Here is a 22071-nt window from a genome sequence, read left to right on the forward strand (position 1 = left end):
ACATGGGTCTGCAACCAATCGACGCTTTTTTTAAAGACATGAGTAAAACAAAGAAGAATTCTGTCCACATTCTGACAGCCAACTGCCCCACGCACTGTATTGAGTAGGTTTTCTGCCTTACGAAGCCATGTACTACAATAACCAGACTGCTAAACTTGACTTTTTTTTTAATATGTACGGTGTATCTGGGGGAGGGGGAAGGGAGATCGGGGACTGAGGACTTCCAAGTGATGGGCACGTTCCACACCGACCCCAGCCACAGCCATCTCTAAGGAACGATGGGACACGACTCGCTTCCCCATAGGAAGAGCCAAATTCCGCAGCAACGAGCCCAAGGAGACAAAGCCACAAGAGACACCACTCTCTGCTTCATCCCGAAGGAGATGGGTGAACACAAGAGTTTAGCTTGTGAACATCTTTTTTTTTTTTTTTTTTTTACGACAGCGGTGTTAACTCGCAGCCCCGGCCTCGTGTTTGTATCAGCTGCCATGCTGTGAGGTGCAATGTTCGATGTTATCCGTATCCCACCTGCTCCGGGGTGTTCTTGTTATGTTGTTTGCTTCTTTCCTTTTTGTCTTTGGGGAGGAGGAGGAGGGGTAAGTGAAAATCCACCCGTTTGGGGAGAGATCCTCCTGATGCAGAAGACATGGAGATATTTCAAGACAGAGAGGATCTTAAAAAGAAGGAAGAGAAAGGAACACGACACAAATTAACCAAGACCCGGAGACTTCACGAAGCCAATGCTGAGGCAGCAAGGAGGATCTGGGATGGGGCACTCATCCCCAGCCCCAGGCTGGGGACGTATGATGGAGCCCCAGCGTGCTTGGCTCACACAGCCAACATACGTGGGGCTGACACCCCAACGTGGGGATGTCCAGGTGCCCCACTGACCGGAATGGTTGGGAAGAGCTGCTGCCTATGAAAAGCTCTGCATCTCCCAGTCAAGCAACCAAATGATTCACCTTCCTTGCATGGTGCGATGGGAAGGGACTGGCACGCAGCTCCTACACTGGATGCCAATTCCTTGCCCCAGCTAATCATTTTAAAACTAACGCGTCCTTGGCCTTAGTGAGCATTAAGGAGATTACACGCATAAATCCACGGCCTCCCGGGGCAGTGAGGCCTACTGCACACATCCACAGCTTCCCATTACCAGGCTGTCGCATCTGGAAGCCAGAAGGTAACAGGTCCCGCGGTGCTAAAGGGAGCAAGAGAAATGCTTTAGGGAACAGACAGGGGAAAATAAACATAATAAAATAAAATAATAGCATTCCGAGGGCAGCTAAAGCGGAAAAAAGAGAGGGTTCTTCGGTTTCCCTTGAATAAAGTAAAAAATAGAAACTGAACAGCAGTGCACGACCCCCTTGGTGCAGGGAGGGAGGGACCCCCCCTCGCTCTGCAGCTCTCCATGAATGACCCCCTCCATCCCAGCAGATCCCAGCAGCTCCTTCAGGAGGGCAACAACGCCTAAATATAAATTTCTATTTTTATACGGTATGAGTTCTTGAAGACTTTTAAATATTTCTAATGATGTTTGGAAGCCTTTTTTTTTCTCTCTTTTTTTTTTTTTTTGGCCAAACGTTTTCCGTTGTGACATCCGTGGTTTTGTCACCACCTCGCCTTTCTCCCACGAAAGGATGAAAGGTGAACGAGGAATTCAGCGTTAGCTCAAAGCAATGAAGATCAGGGCTTGGGCACGGGCGGTCTGATCCATGCACAGCGCCCGTGGTGGCCATGATACAGCATGGAGAAGGCAAAATGTGGCCGGACCTACAGAGTTTGGACCACTGATGAGCAGTTCCCCCGTGGCTCTGCAGAGTCTGGGAGAGGAGCAAACAGGAGGAGGAGGAAATGAAGGCGTCCACTGGACTGCAGTGCAGCAGCTGGAGGAGCCCAGGTTGGATCCTGCTGCACTCTGCAACGTGGGACAGAGCTGAAACCCTCACCCTGAAGACACCCACCGAGCTCCTCGGGGGGAAAAGCAGAGCAGGGGGGTGCAGGTTTGGCTGTGAGCCCGGGCACTGGGCACAGATGTTACATGAGACCCCATCCAGCAGAGCTGGAGCAGCTGCTCTGCACGGGCACAGCTCTGTGCCTTCAGGAGGTGTGTGCACAGCTGCAGAGCAAACAAGCGTGCTTGGATAGACCGGCTGCGTGCGGGGTGAACCCTCACGAGTGAGCAAAGCAAAGCAAAGCAAAGCAAAGCAAAGCAAAGCAAAGCCAAGCCAAGCCCTGCTGCGACGTGCAGGGGCTGAAGCTCTGCACCAGCCTGTCCCCAGCACAAACAGCCTCAGCAGATGCTTCCAGATGTGTCTGGCAATAACAGTGGCTGTGAACACTCGACTCAACTTCACACGATGATGACTTACAGCGTGGTGAAAGCGGCATCTAAATGCTGCAGTGCCACTGGGTGCTAAATAGCTGCCACCTGCAGCATTCCCCGGGAAGCTTCGTACATCCTCCATGTCTTTATGGGTTGAAGTAGATCACAGGCACATTTTATATCAGTGAAAAACTTCATGGTTGGATTTCAAATGTACTGGCTGGCGCTGCTCTGCATTGCAAATGGCCCGAATACACTCTGCTATGTAAAATTCACGGGGCAGTATTTCCTAAAGCCCATAAGTGACAAGTAGGTCCCCTTGATAGCTAAATGTTTGCTATTTGAATTCAAGTTACGCCTCTTTTTTGAAAAGGTAAATCATGAACACGCGCACAGCTTCATCAGCATGCATTTAACCAAAACCCTGCTCTGTTTTTGCAACGTTTCATGGACTCCTCACAGAAGCAAAGAAGCCACAGCTCCAACCCCAGCCCTGACACGGACTCCAGCCCCCACCAGTCACTCCAGTTTCCCCCCCCGAGAAGCAAGGCACGAGCAGGCTGTGGTGCCTTTGCAAGTTCCATGCAGTTTGCACTGTCTGTGCACTCATGCTGCTGCCATGAAGGGCTCTGGGGCTGATTCAGGCCGCCCAGCTCAGAGCAGCACAGGCTTCAGCATGGCTGGGACCCCACCGCCTGCACCCCTGGAGCAAACCCGACCCTGTGCCATCACCCAGCCCCGCTCGCATGGCACCAGCGCTCCCCGAAGCACTGTCACAAAGAAGCCCTAAGAAGTGCACCCTGCGGTGACGTGGTGACGGCCCAAAGATTGGGACACGCTGTAAAGCACTGCAGGCATGCACAGGGATGCAGGGTGGGTGCTGGGCAGGGCGAGCAGTGAGGATTCCCCACCTGCAGCACCCACAGAGGCTGGAGGCGGAGCAGAGGGCTCCCAGGGGCACTGGCCGTGTCACAGCAGGGAGTGCCTTCATTTGGCAGCCCGTTTTCACCTTGCATTTCTCAGGGGGCTACGTGATGCACGCAAAGCGATGTGCACACACACCTGTTCCCTTAGCAAGGTGCAGCCGAGGCAGTGGTGGTACCCGGTTAAACTCTATCCAGGCTATAAAATAAACCTACACGTAAAGCCTAAGCAAAGCCCTCAGCAGGGGGAAGAGATGTGGAAGGAACTTCCCATGAAAGCACTCAGAGCTTCTGGAGTGCAGCACAGAGGCTAAAGCCGGGGGAGAACACGGAAGATTTCAGCATCTTAACAGAGGTCACTGGATTTGCACTGCTGCATTAAGCTGCAAATCAATTTCCTGTCTCATTAACAATCCCTCACGTGTAATTGCTCTGAGCATTTACTTTAGGAATTGACTTACAGGGACGAGTTAAGCTCCTGGTTTTTGTTCCAGCGCTGTAATGGCTCAGCGAGGGAAGTCATCCAATTTCACAGGGTCCTTCTTACTTCTCAGTAGTGCCACCAACCTCACGAGGATGCTGGAAGGGATAAGCCATGAGGGTGAAGTGCTTGGGGAATCCCAGATGAACAGTTCTGATTTATTCATAGGTAACATGCAATAGCTCGCCTGGTACTACTGAAGTTACAGACGGAACGTTGCGTTTCTGGTTTTAGGAGGTCTGGGCTGAATCCAGCACTCAGCCAGTTTGGGTTTGGATGAGGAATGGCCCAGTTACAGCAGGAGTGATTCAGTGCTGCTGATCCCAAATGGGGGACGTCCCCATCCTTCGCCCAAGGAAGGAGCTGGGTAACGAATCCCATTCGTAATCCCATTCGAGGATGGGTTGGCATCCCATTCATAAAGCCTGGCGCTCTGAATCCTGCCTGCTCCAAACCTGCAAAGCTGTCCCCCACCACACCAACCCTCAGCTGGGAACATCTGCATCCAGCCTCACTGCACCCAGGCAGCTTTCTTCTCAATAACTTGCTTGTAGGCTATTTTTTTTTTTTTTTTAAGGAAAACAAAGGGGGAACATTGTAAGCATACTGTATTGACTGTAATTATGGTTATTTATTGGCTACAGTAGCACGCAGTTCTTAAATAAAGACCTTCAGAGACTTTAGACAGCCACAGGAGCCTGGAGTCCTTCTGTAAGGGCAATCAGTACTGGGAGCACTCAGGATCCCCCCAGCCATGCACTGTGTTCCATGAGTCTCAATGGCACCCACAGACAGGAGACCCCAGCAGAACTCAGCAAAACTTAATTCAGTTAAGACACAGTAAACTCTGATTCTGCCCCACAAACAGCGATATCCGATGGGAAGAGGAGAGGCTGCCCTTGGGGCAAGGAATTGCAGGTGTTGGGGGTCTGCTTAGACCCCTTGATTTAATGCACTTTTCCCGGCTGGTGTTCCGATGGCAAATGAGTCACGCTAGAAAACTCAAGTCAGAAATTTCACGTGGCTCATTAGCAGAAAGGGTAATTGATTTTGGGGATAGCTTGCCAAAAACCCTTCATCATCCATCGCAGCGTTTAAAACCCCGCCTGGAGTTCTTCCAGGAAGGATATCCCCAAGACCAGCCACCAGCCAGCAAGCTCGCAAAGGTTCACTTCCATTACAGAAAATAATTTCCACCGTGGCAGGAAGCACGGCATGAAATCACCTGCTCTATGCTCTGTCAGATGAATTCATCTCGCTTGTTCCTTCTGGCCTTAAATAAAACCTGACCGCTTCCTTCCACCTGCGGGACAGACACCGAGGGACGGAGCAGTGGTGCGTGGCACAGCTCTGCATTGTGCTGGAGCCAGAGTGGGCAGCAAGAAGGGGGCTGAGCAGCAGTGACCATAGGAAACATCACCCAGACCTTCCTGCTGCACTCACTCACGTGCAGTGTGGTTAACCGCTTCTGTTTGCACCAGGCTAAGCTCCATACATCAGCTCACAAGAAGAACGCGCCTTGGAATGGAAGCAAAAGGGTCAGCTTTGGGAAAAGTGCTGTAAATAACCCCAACTGTGCTCTTCAAGTTGGTCCCTAAGCTTCCACTCCAATGATTTTGGATGGCGCAGTGTGAGGATGGGAACTGAGAGGGGAAGGATGGAGGGGAAGGGGAGGGGAGGGAGGAAGGGAAGGAAGGATGGAGCTCCTTTTCCAAGGAGCTACTGCTGCCCCTGGATGGAGGGGATGAGTGTATCTGGCAGCCGTACCACACACTCAGCCCTGGCTTAAGGGCAGGACGAGGTCCCAGAGGCTGGCTCAGCTGCATTCAGCCCATGTCAGGCTGTGGCCCCTCTGCCCCACACTGTGCGGGGCCGCAGGTGAGCCCGCTCCTCCCTACAGCCCCATAATGAGCTCAGGGACTGCGGCAGCAGAGGGGCTTTGTAAGGTGGGGGAGGCGTCATTAAAGCACGCAGCGGGGAGCGGCCAGCACGGAGATGAATTGCCCCCGGTGCACTTCTGCCTTCTCAAGTGCCATCATTAAATGCTGCAGCGCATCAGGAGATGAAATAGGCAAACGTGTCACCTCGGGCACAGACGGGTCCTGCTGGAAGCACACCAGTGACCCACGCTGCACGGATGGGGGATGCTGCGAGCACCGTGTCCACAAATCCCAGCAGCAGCTCCCACGGAGAGAGCTGGGAAAGCCAGACACTGTGACTCCAGTGGAGCTCAGCAGCATCTAAGAGCTAACGATGAGATCTGTGCATTGCAAGGAAGGGCTTCGAGCACAGACTGCAGGTATGGGGGCTGAGGCACTGTGAGCACAGCCCTCGCCGTGGTGTTTCAGCAGATGCAGGGGCACTTCTGGGCATGCAGGTACCAAGGGGGAATCGCTGGCCAGCTTCCTGTGAATTGATGAAGGTTCAAAACCACGGGATCAAAGCTAAGCACAAAAAACCCTCATTCTCGTGTACACCTGACTCAACATCTCCTAATGCAGCGTTAACCAACACGCCCCTGCTTAGGATTAGTGTTGCAGCAGTGGATTTGTTTTTCCTCTATTTCACCTGAGATAATACGCGAACCCAAAAACCCATCAGTGTTCAGCATGCCTCAGCAAAAGGCACTGCTTTGTTCACACGCCCCAAAGCTCTGCGTTGCTATCACCAGAGACAGGCAACAAGTGAACAAATGTCTGCAGGATGTCACTGCAAAAAGCTGCAGTGCCCTGGGAGAAATGGCAGGGAAGGGGACAAGTGAAATACCTACAACCCCCAATGCACCCTGTGCTGGGAGGAAGGCAGCAAAAGGGAAGGGGAGAGCAAGCTGAATTGCCCTGGTTTAAAAAAACATCCTTCCTTGGGTGGGGAAGGAGGGGGGGTGCATTATGCAGGCATAATGCCATGCATTCACATGCATTTCTTAGCCACAAGCAATGCAGGTCGCACTTTACCTCCTAAAAGCCTCTCTGGGAGGTATGCAGGCACCTGAGCTGAGCCCCACCGCTGAGCACCGTGTTCCTGCTGCATTTGCAAGCCCACTTGTTGCTCCCACCGAACCACATCCACTACTCTGTTGTAAAACGCTCTGAAATACCGGGCTAGGAAAGCTGCTCTACAAAACCAACGGTGATGGAAGAAAAGAGCCACGTTTCCAGTCACTCCCTCCATCCTGCGTGAGGCTTAGGGGATGTCTGCAGCAAACAAGGCATTAACAAATGAGCCAAGGGGGGTTGGGGGGGAGGGAGAGCAGCAGTGAGGGGAAGGCAGAGTGCTGGGGAAGGGGGAACAAGAAAGCAACAGCCCGAGAGCTGCATGCACTGCTCGATGCACCCCAAGCAGATTGCAGGACCAAGCAAAAAGAATTAACACAGATCAGCGTGCAGAGGATGGAAGAGCCAGGCTCGGTGTAAAAGAAGCATATGGGGGTTGTTTTCCTCTTAGCCACCATTCAAATTCCAGCAGTTAAGGCAATCTAGTTATTCAATTTAGATAAGCTTCAGTAGCTAACAGCAATTTAAACAGCTGCCTGTGCCTCGCCATTCTGTTATTGCCTCCTTCTTTCCAAGTGCTAATGCCATTAGCAAATTGACTTCCTCCCTCACACAATCTGTTTGGCTTTAGCATGTGCAATTCTAATTGCTTCCTAATACCTGGGCCCACCGGCAGGCTGCGGGAGTTTGTGCCACAAAAAGCCTCCGTCGGGGCCCTCTCCTCCAGGTGGGGCAGAGGAACAACTGCTGAAATAGAGGAGAAAGAAGCAGAGGCACCGTAGTACCAATCCACAGCAGAGAAAAAGGCATTTTTGTCCAATTCAGCCAGTTCCTTGGGGGAGAAGAGGCGAACTCAAAGCATGCAGGGAAGGCATTGTTTCAAACAGCAGCAAAAGGCCCCGCTCCACCCTTCCTGGTGCCGGAGCCACGCTATCCATCACCGCCTTCCACCTTAAAATAAAACATTACAACATATTCATCTTCCCTGCTCCAGGCAACTGCCTCCTCTTGGCAATAAGAGGGAGCGTACAATCAAAAGATGAAGGGCTCTTCTGGCTCCCACTTTGACCTCCTCATCAGCACCGAGAAAACGGATGGTCCCGGACCTTTCATGTCATCTTTCTGCATTTCTGAAACCCAGCTGCTCACGGGGAGCAAGCCCTATATTTGCATTACAAAGTGCGAGGGGACTCCTCCAGATGGGACGGCTCCTTTGTGGGTTTTAACCACGAGCTCCCGAAGGAAGCATCTGCCTGCTCCCGCTATTCAGAGGGATCTCCAGCCCCGCACAGGACCCAGGGAGCTCTCACCCCACGCAGAACGGAGCCTCCTCGCTCCTGTGGTGGGTGGCTGTAGCTCACAGAGCTCACTCGCCTGTTTCTTTACATTCAGAAGCAAAATGAGCTCTGAAAACCTGGCGCGTGCACATCCCAGCATGCGTGCTGCGGGCACTCACCCCCGAGAAAGCCAAGGATGGGAGAGGTCTGGGTGGGATGAACGCAGCCAGCACGCAGCGGGCTCCTGGAGGCGTCCAAAACGTGGGTGTGCACTGCTCCGTGTCAGTGCTGCTGCTTCGGAAAGAGGAGATTCCCTGGGGGTGGGGGGAGAGGACGAGGTGAGAAGAGGGAACCAAAGTCTGGGTGTCCCCTGTGTGTGGTTTGCTCAGGGATGGGGTAAGCGTGGGCAGAAGACCGAGCTGACCCCCCCCCCCCCCCCCCGACCCTGGGGCAGCCTGCCCTGCGTGTATTTCAGCTGACGAGAAATCTGTTTTTAAGCAGAGCAAGCAGCTAGCCTAAAGCAGGAGTGGACAGGGAAGCTCAGCAGTGAATCAGCGCAAAGCACGGGGCCAGACAAGCACTGCACACCCAGGGGCACCTTCAGGCACTGCAAGGCAGCTCCCTCCACCTCCACAAACCTCTCCCCATGGCTGTGCCCGCTGAAGTCTGCCTGCAGAACCCAGCCGACAACGCGCCGAGAATCCAAAGCTGCTAACAGGCTCAGATCCCCACCCAAACACAGACAACCCCACGGCCTACAGATCATTATCCAGATATACCTATTACCCACTTAATTGGACATGAAGATTCAGCTCGCTACGTTTCGGTCTGATGTTGCTAGTGTTTTTTTTTTTTTTTTCTTTAAATGGGATGTTCTGCAAATAAGGTGTCTCCTTGCATACCCAGCTCTTTCGACATTGAAGCTTTTTTTTTTTTTTTTTTCCTGGTGAAAAGATAAAATAATAGCGCGCTTTGATCTTAAATAGGAGAGCTCCATCATTACTCAGCCCAGGATTGGATGCGTGGTGCATTCCTGTACTTCATGGGGAAAAAAAAAAAAGGAAACAGACCAAGTAAATAGAGTTGTTTACTGTAAAATAAAGACAGAAACCAGAGAGAAGAGGCACTTAATAGGTCCCTCTGCGGATTCTGCTACCAATGGGGAAACAGTGCTCCCCACAGTGCTGCTGCACGCTTTGTACTCATTAGTCACCAGGAAAACGAGTGAGCCACAAGCCCACTGAACTCTTCCCTCTCCTCCTCCTTTAAAGATTTTAGGAGCGAGCTCAGCTCTGAGTCGTGATTAAAACCACCCCGTTACGCTCCTTGAGCTGCAGTGCTCAAATTGAAGATGTGCTTGTGCTGCCTAATGCTTTCCTGCCTCGCTGTTCCAAACTACAAAGGGAAGAGTGGAAGCTTCCAACTACGGCTTGATGATGCTTCAGCTTTCTGAAGCGGGAGACAAACAAACAGAGCCAGCAGGGAGCGGTGCCTCACCTCCTCCCAGCACTCCCAGCTCCCCAACACAGACCTTGGGGGCTGATGGGAAGGACCCCAGCGACCCAGCTGCAGCACCTTTACTTCTATGCACCTCTTGCTGGAGAGTGCCAGCTACTCAACCCCAGGGATCCGCGTCACAAACCTGGGCGAGGGAGAAGAAATGCAAGGGGGGATGAGGAAGAAGTAGGATCCCAAGTCATTAGCCGCAAAACAAAACCTCAAACTCTCCAACCCAGCAGCCAGGAAGCAATTACAAACCTCACTGCAAAAGACTGCACCAGCACTAATGTTGCTCTGCTTGTTAGGATCGGCGAGACAGAGGCAAGAAATTGCGTTAGAACGGAGCCTGATCCTCTGCACCTCTGCTTCTCAGCTTCTTCTGCAAGTGGCGGAGAGCTACGCTCGCTATGACGACTCCCACCAGCCCGATTCCCACTCCTATGGAGGATCTATGAAACGATTTCCTTTGCCAGAAGTGCAGCTTCTCCTCCACGTCTCCGAGGGTGCTGTTGCCTACGATTCCCTCCTCGTTACTGGCTGCCAGCCTCTGCTCCTGAGTCAAGGATTTGCCAAAGTCCAGGTCCACCAAGTCCTTTCGGATCACCCTGACCCCGAAGTAGACCCTCTTGATGACCCTGAACGTCTTCAACACGCGCACGTCGCAGCGGTAAGTCCCCGCGTCGGCCTCCTGGGTCGGGGCAAAGGTGACGACGAAGCCGGGGTTTCTGAAAGGCGAGAACAGAACGTCGTTCATGGTGATGAGCCCCGGGGCGAGCTTCCACGTGCAGCTGTAGCCTCTGGTACCCAAACGGATGACGTCCGAGCTCAGGCAGCTGAGCACCAAGGGTTTGCCCACGGGGACGGTGAAGTGCAGCAGGCCGCAGCCCCACGTGGTGGTGCAGTGGGAGCGACGCGAGGTGCAGTTCCGCCGCTCGCCCGCCGCCGTCACCTCGCACGTCTCCTCCACTTTGAGGCCCAGCCCGCAGGTGACGCTGCACGACGTGGAGTTCACGGCGATTTTAGCCACCGATGACTGCAGCTCTGCCGGGATGGTCACTTTTGGAAAGGGAGATGCCAGAGGGAGGCAGAAAGCCCAAGGCAGCAGGCTGAGGATGGAGCCGCTCCTGAAGGTCTTCATGGCAGCGATCAGATGGGGCACCGTACAAACTCAGCGGTCATGACCACTACCCATCCACCACTGTAAATCTTCAAGCAGAAACCTCACCAGCATCCTCTAATGAGACAGGTTGGAAGCGTGATGCTTCCCTCCCAGCCAGGGAAGGTGCAGCCCATCACTGGGTGGGTCAGAATGCCAGCGAGGAGTTCCAGCTCCCAGGCAGCAGAACGTTTAAATCCACTGTATCCCAGCAACTGGGATCTGCTTGATAATGTATTAAGTCTTCCCTTCTTCTCCCTGCTGTTTCCATCCTATTTTAGATGAATTTCCACGCTACTGTTCTGGTTTAATCTTCCTACCAAACTGTAAAACAATGTCTTAATTACTGCAACCCCTAAAACAACGTTGCTCAGCACAGGGAAACCGTAATTACTCATGTAGCACTTGTACAGCTCTGCTCTATCCACACTCATCCCAAAATCTCAAGTCCCTCCCCAAGAGGGAGCAAGAAAACAAGGTTTTGACATGGATCCAGAGAGCAGAGCTGTGCCACTGGAACCCATCGTGATCCAAGTGCTGATGGCAACGGGTGGTTCTGCCTGGGTGGGAGAACGGTCACAGATGGGATTGAACAGCACCGACCTCACGGCACCCTGCAAGGACGAAGCGCTGAGAAAAGCTCCCCGGGATAAAGTTGCCTCTTTCTGATGGCTATGGTCCAACCAGTTCAATAACCAGAGTCTGAGTTACGGATTGCGGAAAGGATTTAGAATGCCACGCTCTTCCATGGCTTTGCTAATGAATATCCACGTTTCTCTTCCTAACACCCCTTCATTTATTAAGAACAAAACAAAATGCCTTCTGAGATCAAGTGTTTTTATCTCGCACGATCCCTTCCCGCGGAGATGCTCTGTGCACCCAGCACATTTGGGGTTCAGTTCCCTTTCAGCACATCCGAGCTCCCACGCTGCACTCAGGTATTCCATCGCTGGGGGGATTTGCTGTTGAAAAGACATCACCGACCGAATGCCACGCTATGGAAAAACACATCACCACAATAAAACCAACGTAACGCACCTGGGAAGGCACAGCACGTGCACGTTTGCACCAGAGCTGTATCGCAGGGCTCCTTGGCAACGTCACAATAGAAGCCAGCACGAGCGTGGAAAAGCCAAGACTTAGCCGTGACTTTAGGAAATAAAACATACCTCTTTATTTACAGACACAAACCTAACACCAGTGCTATCCGCTACCACCAAGCCAGGATCCGAGCAGTATTGTACAAAACTACAGACGTCGAAAAATAAAATAAAAGGCAGAGGGCAACAAACCGAGGACATACACGCTGTACAGAGAGGGTTTAACAGAAAGGAAGGCTGGAGTCTGTGGCAAATGATTCGCTTTAAAACAGCCAGGAGAGCCATTGCCTTGTGCATCTTGCGAAGCTTTCGCGCTCAGCCACGCCACGTATGGGCAGGTTTGACAGAAACAGGGTTCCAGAGGAGATGCAAGTCATCCTATAAGCAGGAAGAACAAAGGAAACCAGTACTGCCCGCGTGGGAACGAATGTCATTAAGCAGATCACCGTACCGAAGCGGGAAATGAAAATAGCAGTTTTTAAAATCCTTCTGATTTAGCACGTCTCCTCTCTTCCCATGCTTATATATATATATCACGTTACCACTGCATACTTCCCACTGCCAATTAATGCCTCTCTTGTGACTCCTCAGCTTTTAATATCTGCAGGATACTTGGAAAATCTAAATACTTGGTGATAACCTCAATAATGACAGCTGGGGAAAACCTGAAGGTAATTGCATAGGAACTATGAAGGTCTCTACAAAACAAGGGGCATTGGGAATGAAAACTTTCTTGCTGTTGGTCTGGTAGAGAAAGATCCATCTGCAGGTACCAGACAGAGAAAAATGTCTCTATCCCATTCCCACAAGGAAAATATTACAAGTGAAAGGTTAAAGAGCAGCTGGGAACAAGCTGTGAGCATTCACCTTCTAATTCGTGATTCAGAAATGGAAAAGAAAGGAAGAAGAAAAAAAGAAAAAATTAAAAATTCACGGTCCGTATGTTCGTCTTTTACAATCGCACCGTTATTCATTTCATCTTTAAGTCCTGGAGGGATAGCTGAAAAAAATACAGCTTCAGTTAGGACAAATATTGCCTGTTCCTTCTCTAACTACCAGTATATACCAGCTAAGGAGGAAGCAGTGCTCCTGGTAGGGCATCTTAAATGGGAACAGGATAAACACACTTGCAAGGACAGAAAGACACTGCCAACATTGCTTTTTGCATCACTCAGTTTACACGCTCTCATCTAGGTTGTATTTTATCTAGAGCTACTTCCACGAGCTCCTCTTCCCATAAGCAGAGCCATCCTTCACGTCTAAAATACTAACAACACGAAAATTCATTCTTTGCAGACTTCAGAGGGTGTCTTGATTCTTCACGTTAGGTCTCTATCCGCTTGAGATGAAATCAAACCTGGCACATAATCAGCAGCAGTTTCACTACGCATGTCAGCACAGAAGACATCACACTGAGCTAACAAAAGCTGCAAGGCAACGCAGCTGGCACAGAAGGGCCTACAGCTCGCCGAAATGGGAATTAACAGCAAAGGAAGGGAAGTTTGCAGGATACGCAGTCATTGGTAGCAGGAATAAAAACCACACACGTTGCGTATTCTTCAATCCAGGAACAAAATAATTACTTCAAAAGACAATGGTTATTAGCTCTGGGGTGGCAGAGTGGCGGGTACCAGCTCAGTGCAGAACGTTACACACGTGCCAACACGAAGGCAGTCCAGTCAGTCTCATTGCAAACTGCGTGACCTGAGAGTCAGCATCTCACACTGTTCCATGAAGAACGAAGGCCGTCTCCTCTTCAGTACTCATTTCTTATAAAAGTCACTCCCTGAATCCATGAACAATCAGGCTGCTGTGTTAAAGTCAGTCCGTTCTGACTGCTTCATCTATTTCCCATATTACGGCGCCAAGAAGGGGAAGAACAGAGGAAGGTAAAGAAGAGGGTCTTCATAACAGTTCTGAGATGGCACCACCTGCTAAAGAGATCAAAGACAGGTGAAAAATAAATCATCCAACTCAGCCAGACGTCAGCAGAAAGCACACGCCGCAGGCATTTTTGGAAATAAATGAGAAAGGATTAAAAGCCTTTGAGGATACGATTCCTTCCAGAATGAGATATAACCAACAAGACACCACCTACAACAAACTAAGACCTCCTGTATTTCTGCCTCTGTATCTGAGACCACGGGCAGGGACGAGGTGGGTCAGGGTCTCTGGGCTTTTTACCTCCCATAGAGGCACAAGCACACTTACCTGCTGGAAAACATTTGGATTCCCCAACCCTAAAACCTCAAAGCAAAAGCACAAGAGAAAGGAACAAGTTCCACCCGCATTGAGGTCAAACGAGACCGCTGCGCTGCTTTGTTCCAAAAACTGTACAACAGCTCGAGCTTCCCAGTTTTACTGAAAGCCAATTTTGACACGGCTGCTTTGACAACAAGACATTTTCTGCCAGGCCCCGGCCATGCAGCTCGCAGACACCCGCTGCAATGGCAAATGAGCCCGCAGCTCCCAGAGAATAAATGCTTGCGGAGAGGCTGCGTGAGTGAGTGATGGGTGCCTGCAGGAAGCAGCAGCACGCGGAGCGAGCAGAGCTAACAGCTTCATGCAAGAGAGACAGAGAAGCGTGCCCAGCTCCAGCAGTGCAGGCAGAGGGCCATTCCAATTTGCACGTGGGTGGGCCCGAGGGAAAACTGGCTGTTCAAAATAGAAACCGTAAGCACGAGTCATAAAGAGAATAAAAGACAGACGTGAGTTTCATGGACTAGAAGGCTGCTGTGAGTGCTGAGAGCCAAGGGACAGCTCTTTCAGTGGGCAAGCTGTGACTCACTGTGTGACTCACGCGGACACTTCCGACACAAAGGGGTGGGATCTACTGCATGGATCTGTTAGATCCCTTCAAATCAACAGCACTACGTAAGGGAGCACGGTAACAGATCCTACTGAGACAGAAGTCCAGCAAAGCAACATTATTTGCCTCCAGCTCAATGAAGCTGAACACCACCGTGGTGTGCAAAAATACCCTCACGTGCTTATATAAAACTACACTTGAAAAAGCTCTGCTAAGTCCAATGGATGGGTAAAGAAAGCAGGGAGCTTGGGGTCTAAACTCAATCCATTTGTTCATAGGAAAAGAGAATTTTGCCTTCATGCTGCCCAAAAACCCAATGCTAAAGCCCCTGGTACGGGTATGCACGTCCCATGCTCTGTAGAAACAGCAAATTAAATTCCACAGTAAAGCAAATCAGACTGTAACAACTGCACAGGAAATGATAAGCAAAAACCCAGGGGGTAACACAGGACCAGCAGCGAGGGAAGGAGGGGGGAAACAAAAAAAAACCAATTCCATGCAGTCTAAGATCCACAGCAGCAGCTGCTAAGTTCAAGGAAATGCAAAGCTTGATATATCAATTATATCACATCTTTGTCTCTGTATCAACCATGGGTTCTCTCTTACAACGAAAAAACCAGAATGCACATCATTTAATCCAAACGTGCCCTTCCTTTACTACACTTGAACAAGCATTTCCCAAATAAGCTCGAGCAGTAAATGAGACAGATGGGAAACTCTGTCACCAGCTGAGAGCCAGTCCCTGCCTGAGACTCGAAGTCTGGGTCCCAACAAAGGTGACTGCAACAGTCCTGCTCTAGTAAGTAACCAACCAAGCACGGTTATACAGAAAACAACGCAAAATGATCCAACAAAATCTGTCTTCTTTTACAGCAATCGCACTTCTTGGAATTTGACTCAGGCTACTGCATGGCTAGGAGCGAAAAACTCAGCTCCTGAATTTTATCCCGGGGTCCATTTATCAGACAGACTCTTAGAAATGCCCAGTTTGAAGCAGTGTGCCATCCCCGTTAAAAACCCGGCGTGCTCTTCATGTGCAACAGCAGGAGCACGGATATTGCCCCGTCCCTGGAGGCATTCAAGGCCAGACTGGACGTGGCTCTGGGCAGCCTGGTCTAGTGGTTGGCGACCCTGCACTTGGCAGGGGGGTTGAGACTCGATGATCTTTGAGGTCCTTTTCAACCCAAGCCATTCTATGATTCTATGATTGGTTTTATGACAAATACTAAAAGCACTTCCACTTTAAAAATATAAACGTTTGCCTATCCTTGGCAGCAGCTAAACATCCAGCGAGCAAGGGCCCTTTGGGAAGATAAAGTGCTATGACTCTGCAAGGCCACCAAGCAAGCAACGACGCTCACAGTGGGTCCTTACCTGTCAAAGGCTGTCCCAGCTCCGCCTGCACTTTACCCTTCGCTGCTCCTTCCAGAGGTAAAGCACCTCTGTCCCCTTTGTAGAGTTTCGGTTTAAATGGAGAATCTTTGTCTTTACCTTTTGATCCTTTAGGCCTGCCTGCTTGCTTCTTCTTGGATTTACCATCTCCCTTCACACCCAGCAGCGGATGGACTTCTGCAGGAAAACAACGCGTTACCACACTGAGTTATCCCTTAGGATGCGTAAATCAGGTGTGAAATACAAGCAGCACTGAAAATTACAGCTTCAGGATGCCTGCTCTCATTTCTAGCCTGCCAAACGCCAGCAAACTTTGCAGAGTGGGTGGCCATTAATAACTGTTCTAATGTAACTTCATAGGAAAGAGAGAATTAAGGAGCGACCTTCTGTACTTTCTGTCTTTGGAATAAGCAAAGCTAAAAAACATCTCAGATGCAGAACTGGTGCTAAAACAACGGCAGCTGCTACACACCATCATTAGGTACTCCTTGTAGCTCTATGTTGGTGGTTTTGGGCTTCTTCTTTGGTGCCTGAGGGCCATCAGAGGAGGACTGCCTCTTCTTCTCAGATCCTATACCCTCATCAGTTAAGGAACTCTGAACAGCGTCAGGTGGAGGCCCATAGGGGTTTTCTTCTGGATCCTCCACTTCAGGAGCAATGGGTAAGTAAAGCAGAGCCTTGGAGTCCTCCAGTTCTTCATCACTATAAAATAAAAAATATATGATTTCTTTTAAAACTAGGAGTCTTCAGTATCTCGTTTCTTCTCATTTATAAACCAAGACTCTAGTCTCTGCACGTAGCTTTTTATACAAGTAACTCTTCCTGTCTGCTACAGCAGAGACACAAAAAATTCTAAGTGTATGGAGAGAGCTGTTAGAGGGGAACGTTAGCGATACGTTTTGTATTCACACCTTATCCTCTTACCTGCTACAAAAGGCAGCAATGGGATCCACACTCGTTACATCCACTTCTTCATCTTCTGCAGCATCAGCACCTGAGAAGCAGGGAAAAAAGAAGAATTAACGAAAGAATGGGAAAAAGCAAATTGTTCAGAAACAATGGGACTGTTCATAAATGTCTAAGTATGATGGAACGAGAACTGTAGCAGACAACACACGTGAGGCATTTCCCCTTACAACTATCAGGTTTCCTGTTTTTCATTTCAGGTGCTGCGTTGTTCTCACTGAAAGAGCTCTCTGACAAAATTTGTTTCAATGCTCTGTTCCTACACACCAATGCTACATTAACACAAAAGTCATCTAAACATGAGAAGTGCTGCAAAGCCTGGCAATGAGGAGAGCTCTATGGTGCACCCGGAAGAAATCTTCTTTCTGTACTAACTACAGCCCTTCCCAGTACACATATTTTTGGCACCACCAAGCGGCCCAACTGTGCCACTACTGGTCCAAATTTACCACTCACACATCCTACAACTACCAGTTTTAATTTTTATTGTGGTCATATATTAGGACTAACAATTATTTGGTGACACCTGAATTGCTAGCTACACAACAGAGCGATTTACGCAGTACCTGTCTGTTCTGGTTCACTCTTATCTTCATCTTCAATGTCAAACTCTGACTCTCTCTCTTCATATTCTACGTTTTCATCCAGCTCTTTGAAATCAGGTGCAAAGGCACTCCAGTTTTCCTACATCACAAATTCAAGATGAGCTTTACCTCAATGCGAAGGAACAGCTGCCACGGTGAGGATTCATGCAATTGCAATCTCATTCTGCAATAAAATCCCCCAAGCCACGTGCAACATCCCAGACATCAAGCCTCAATCAGCTCTACAGTCAAATTACAGGCAAATTAGAGATTATTAATATTTAGCCACAGTAGTTTTGGCTCACTCAGATTTCCAGTGCCTCAGCTGCACATTCAGAATGACACCATTCCCCCATCGAACATCCCCAGGATCACATATAGCACTGAACACAAAGCTTAACTAGCTCAGCAGGTGAAATGTAAGAACCCTACTGACATTCAACAAGATGGCAAACATCTTTCAACTTAGGCAGGTGAGGCTAGAGAGTCTGCTGAGCTGGATTTAATGAAGGATCTCGACATGCAAGAATTCGGGCTACGAGGATGGAGACCACCAGGGAATTCTCTTAAAGAAATGATGCACAACACTCACCACTTGATTCTGAGCCCATATTGACACGACACCGCTGGAAATAGAAGCAATGATCGGCCGGACAGGATGCCACTAGGTTTATTTGAAAGAGAAAAGTGGAGGAGCTTAACTGGTAAATGGAATTAAGAAAGCTTAGATTTCTAAACAAGAAACATAGCAATAGCTGGTAGTGTTCTTACTGCTACATCCAGAAGCAGCTCTCCTCTGGTCCCATGGAGGATTTTCACCAGGTTTCCAATACTTTTCTCCCAGATGTAGAGAGCGTGTTGTCGTGCTGAACCTGCCACTATATATTCACCGTCACCAGAGAAACAACACTTCTTCCACGGTGTCCTGCATGCAAAGAAAAAAGAAATCATAAAAGACTGTTCAACGTGGAAGATGGAGGACTATGGGACTGTTCTTCAGACCATAACACCTTATATCTTCCCATCCCCAAATAATATTTACATGTCAAATGAAAACATTCGTCCGCTGAATAAGACACCGAGCTACCCTTCATGCAGGCTCCCATAGGAACTGAACACACAAACATCAGCTTTTTCAAGGCAGGCTGACCACTCATTCTACTGCCCCTCACCTGTTCACTAAATCCTGCAGCTTCTGCATGGGTTCAGGTTCCCCATCTCGCCCACAGGTTAAAATTTCACGGCCATCGTACACCCTGATTATCCGGTCAGCTGTGTTTATTAAAAAGCAGCTGGAGGAAGAATGCCACAGAACACACAATGCGTTAAAAAAAAAAGAGAGAAAGAAAGTAAAAAGAATCAAAACACACTGCGTGACGTAATTGTGGGAGTTTCTTTTTGTAAGACCTCGTACAGCCCATAGCTTTCAGTTCATCTTTCAAAATACCACTTGGTAAGTGAAGAAACCCACCTCCCCTTCCGAGCAAATTCAATGGATTTAATAGCTGTGGTGTTGCTGGTGCCAGTTGTCACTCTGAAGGAAGCAACGAGATCCTGAGTGTCTGTTTTTAAGACCAAGATCTGAAGATGAAGGAAACAGAAGGCAATCAGTGTCTCATGGTTACTCTCTCCCCTTTTAGCACCTTTCACATAACTACTAACCCTGACAACAGAAGCCTCAGCAATCTACACAGGAATAGTTGGAACTCTGCTACTGTAGTTTCTACTACAGTTTCTGCGACACTTCTGCGACATAAACATTGGTTTATTTACACTGGAAAAGGATCCAACAAATACGGTCAAAGACAAGAGCAACACAAGGACCTAACTCAGACAAAGATCTACACGCTTCAAGGCTGAAATATAAAGGTGATCACATCGACACAATATCAACTATTCAAGAGACATTCAGGAAGCCTTATTCGTAAAATAAAACTAAGAATGCAACCCAGACACACCAAGCATCTTGATAAAGACAGGAAGGAATCTAAGCTACAGCATCCAGTGCTCCTGCTACAGTCTCACCTTCCCTTTGGCATTGCCTGTATAAATGTATTCCCCTCGCCTGTCAAAGGAGGCCACGACGTTGAGATCAGAATCATCATCCACAGGAAGCACAACGTGTTTGGAGTCTGACAGCGTTAGCATCACTGGTGCAGACTTCATGGGACAAACCAAAACTCTGTTTCTGCAAAGCGAAAACGCAAGAGTTCACGGTTTCTTCTCTGGCAAAGAAGCTTCCACATTTAGGAGGAGAAAAATGTCAGCCTACATTGAGAAAGGCAGAATAATGCTGTCTTTTATCTGGTCTTTCTTTCTTACACTTTAAAATGACATTAAGCCGGTGCCTGCTTTCATTTCCTTTCTTCTTCTGAAGGCTTCTCTATGTCTATGCAGTAACTTGTAAACTCAACAAGGCACTTCTATACACAGCTCTAAAGATCGCTCCCATAGTTACCTTCCTCCCTTCCTTTCAAAACAAAAAGAGCCACAACCAAACCACACTAAAGCCCTAAACACAGAGAAAGCCATAACAAATTCAAGTTAAGGCCCTAACTGCATAAAGAAGACATTCTGAAAGGATCTGCTCGGTTTGGAAAGATCGCTTCCAACTCCAGCAAAAAATATTTTCATAATCATTAACTCTAGCAAAAGGAGAGCACTCAACCCTTTTGTCATGGGACTTACTGGTCTCGGGGGTGGTACTGAACTTTCAGGATAGGCGAAGGAAATCGAAATCTCTGGTCGCAGTCTCCAGACAGCACATCCCACTGCGACACGATGTTATCGGTCGAGGCGCTCACCAGTTTGTGGCCATCCCGACTCCAGCTGTAAAGACAAGGGACGGTTCAAGTAGAAGTTATTCCCTAACGACATAAAACACGTCCACGAATCGGTGTGTTAAATGAGCAGGTCTCATTATAAAGTTCGGCTACGAATCTGTTGGCCTGAAAACCGACTTTTGAACTCTAGTAACCAAAAAATTTCATATAGGCATCTCACATTTTCAAACTCTCTTAAAGGAAACTATCCTAAAACAGACCATGTTTTTATGCGGTCTGAAAGGGATAAGACAAGGGGGAATGGTATTAAATTAAGAGGGAGATTTAGGTCAGACGTTGGGCAGAAATCCCTTATTCAGAAGGCATTGAGGCCCTGGCACTGCTGCCCAGAGAAGTGTGGGAGCCCCATCCCTGGAAGCGCTCAGGGCCAGGCTGGATGAACCCGGGCAGCCTGAGCTGGGGGGCGTGACGCTGAGTTACGGTGCCGCAGAAAATACAGAGCTCTCCCTCACCAGAGGGAGCAGACGGGGTGGATGTGGGCGCTGATGATCTTAGCGATGCCCCTGGTGAGGAAGTCCCAGATGACGATGCGGCCGTCGTTGCAGCCCACGGCGAGCAGCGTGCCCCAGCGGTTGAAGGTGCAGGTCAGGGCCATGCTGATGCAGTCCAGCGTGCCATCGGCTTCCTGCGGGGAAGGAGGGCGGTCAGGGCGCTGCGCGGGGCCGCTGCGGGCCGGGGGCAGCCCCGCGGGGCGGGAGGTCCCTTACCTCGGGGTAGTTCTGGCCGAAGGACTCTGCAACGGAACGCAAAGGCAGCGTTTGAACGAGGCGGGCCCCCGAGGCCCAGTCCCTCCCCACCCCCCCGGCTCGCCGCGCAGCACCGCTCCCCGCCTCCACGTTCCCCCCACCCCCCAGCCCAGCTCCCGGCCCCACCGAGCAGCTCCAGGTTCATCGCGGCCGCCGCCCCGCTCCCTCCGTCTCCGTCAGCGAAGGACCCCTCCGGGGGCCTTCGCCGCGCGCCGCGCTGCCCTCGGCATCCGCCTGACGGATCCCCTCGCCTTTCCCTCCGCCGGTCCCGCGGTCAGACCGCCGCGGCGCGGCCCACACCCTCCCCAACCCGGGGCGGCGGGGCCCGGATCTCTCCGTCCCTCGGTGCGTCGGTGCGGGCGGCGCGGCGGCGTTCAGGCAGTGCGGCGGGCAGCCCCGCGCGTGCGCACACGGAAGGTCCGGGCGGGCGCCGCGGCCGCAGCGCGGGGTTCCGGGGCGCGGAAGGAACAGGCACAGCGCGCTCTCAGCGGTTTATTGACAGCGGCGCCCGCACAGCGGCGCGGGGGGGGGGGGGGGGGGGGAGGACTGAACTCACAGTCGCGTCTCTTAGAGCACGAGGAGCGCAGAAACACGGTTAGTACAAAAAAAAACCAACAAAGTAAAAATACAACGGTTGAGGGCAGACGAGCCGGTTATTGCACTTTTTTTTTTTTTTTTTTCCTCCACTACGCGCGCGGTAAGCTCGTTACATTTTGTTATAACGCCGTAATACATAGTACTGTAACACAGAAAAGCGATACAAAAATACGCGGGGCCTGTACAGTTCCTATTTTCTTGCTGCTTCAGGGCTGAAGGCCACGGGCTGGCCGTAACCCGGGCTGGGAGGGAGCAGATCCGCAGCCCTTTAGTGTCAGGAGGAACCCGCTGCTGGAAGGGTTTGCCCCTCAGCCCCGTGCCAGTCCTCAGCCTTTGCTCCCAGCTCCTTTCCCCCCGTAGTGTTTGCAAGTGAAGGCTGAG

The 22071-nt window shown here is 50.3% G+C and overlaps 2 protein-coding genes across 9 annotated transcripts; both read right to left on the reverse strand.

The window, feature by feature from the left end:
• TMEM81 (transmembrane protein 81) lies at positions 145-11656 on the reverse strand. 5 transcript variants are annotated; one of them, XM_021376877.1, is made up of 4 exons: positions 9495-11656; positions 8177-8311; positions 3708-3825; positions 145-673 (listed from the first exon to the last, which is right to left on the reverse strand). In XM_021376877.1, exon 1 carries the CDS (start codon positions 10633-10635, stop codon positions 9832-9834), a length of 804 nt encoding a protein of 267 aa, XP_021232552.1. In that variant the 5' UTR covers positions 10636-11656; the 3' UTR covers positions 145-673; positions 3708-3825; positions 8177-8311; positions 9495-9831. The 5 variants fall into 5 exon arrangements, with proteins under 5 accessions (XP_021232552.1, XP_021232555.1, XP_021232554.1 ...); XM_021376878.1 differs by having other exon boundaries at positions 568-673; positions 8177-9639; positions 9756-11656; XM_021376880.1 differs by lacking the exon at positions 8177-8311 and having other exon boundaries at positions 9756-11656.
• On the reverse strand, positions 11804-21431 carry RBBP5 (RB binding protein 5, histone lysine methyltransferase complex subunit). Of its 4 annotated transcripts, none has more exons than XM_021376873.1 (14): positions 21220-21431; positions 21055-21080; positions 20800-20972; positions 20193-20333; positions 19530-19692; positions 18976-19085; positions 18677-18796; positions 18276-18429; positions 18097-18168; positions 17487-17604; positions 16879-16948; positions 16427-16656; positions 16054-16131; positions 11804-13684 (listed from the first exon to the last, which is right to left on the reverse strand). In XM_021376873.1, exons 1-14 carry the CDS (start codon positions 21236-21238, stop codon positions 13659-13661), a joined length of 1500 nt encoding a protein of 499 aa, XP_021232548.1. In that variant the 5' UTR covers positions 21239-21431; the 3' UTR covers positions 11804-13658. The 4 variants fall into 4 exon arrangements, with proteins under 4 accessions (XP_021232548.1, XP_021232547.1, XP_021232546.1 ...); XM_021376872.1 differs by having other exon boundaries at positions 11804-13687; positions 21220-21430; XM_021376871.1 differs by having other exon boundaries at positions 15937-16131; positions 21220-21430.

Source organism: Numida meleagris, chromosome 25 (genome assembly GCF_002078875.1).
Source record: "Numida meleagris isolate 19003 breed g44 Domestic line chromosome 25, NumMel1.0, whole genome shotgun sequence".
In the NCBI taxonomy this organism is placed as follows: domain Eukaryota; kingdom Metazoa; phylum Chordata; class Aves; order Galliformes; family Numididae; genus Numida; species Numida meleagris.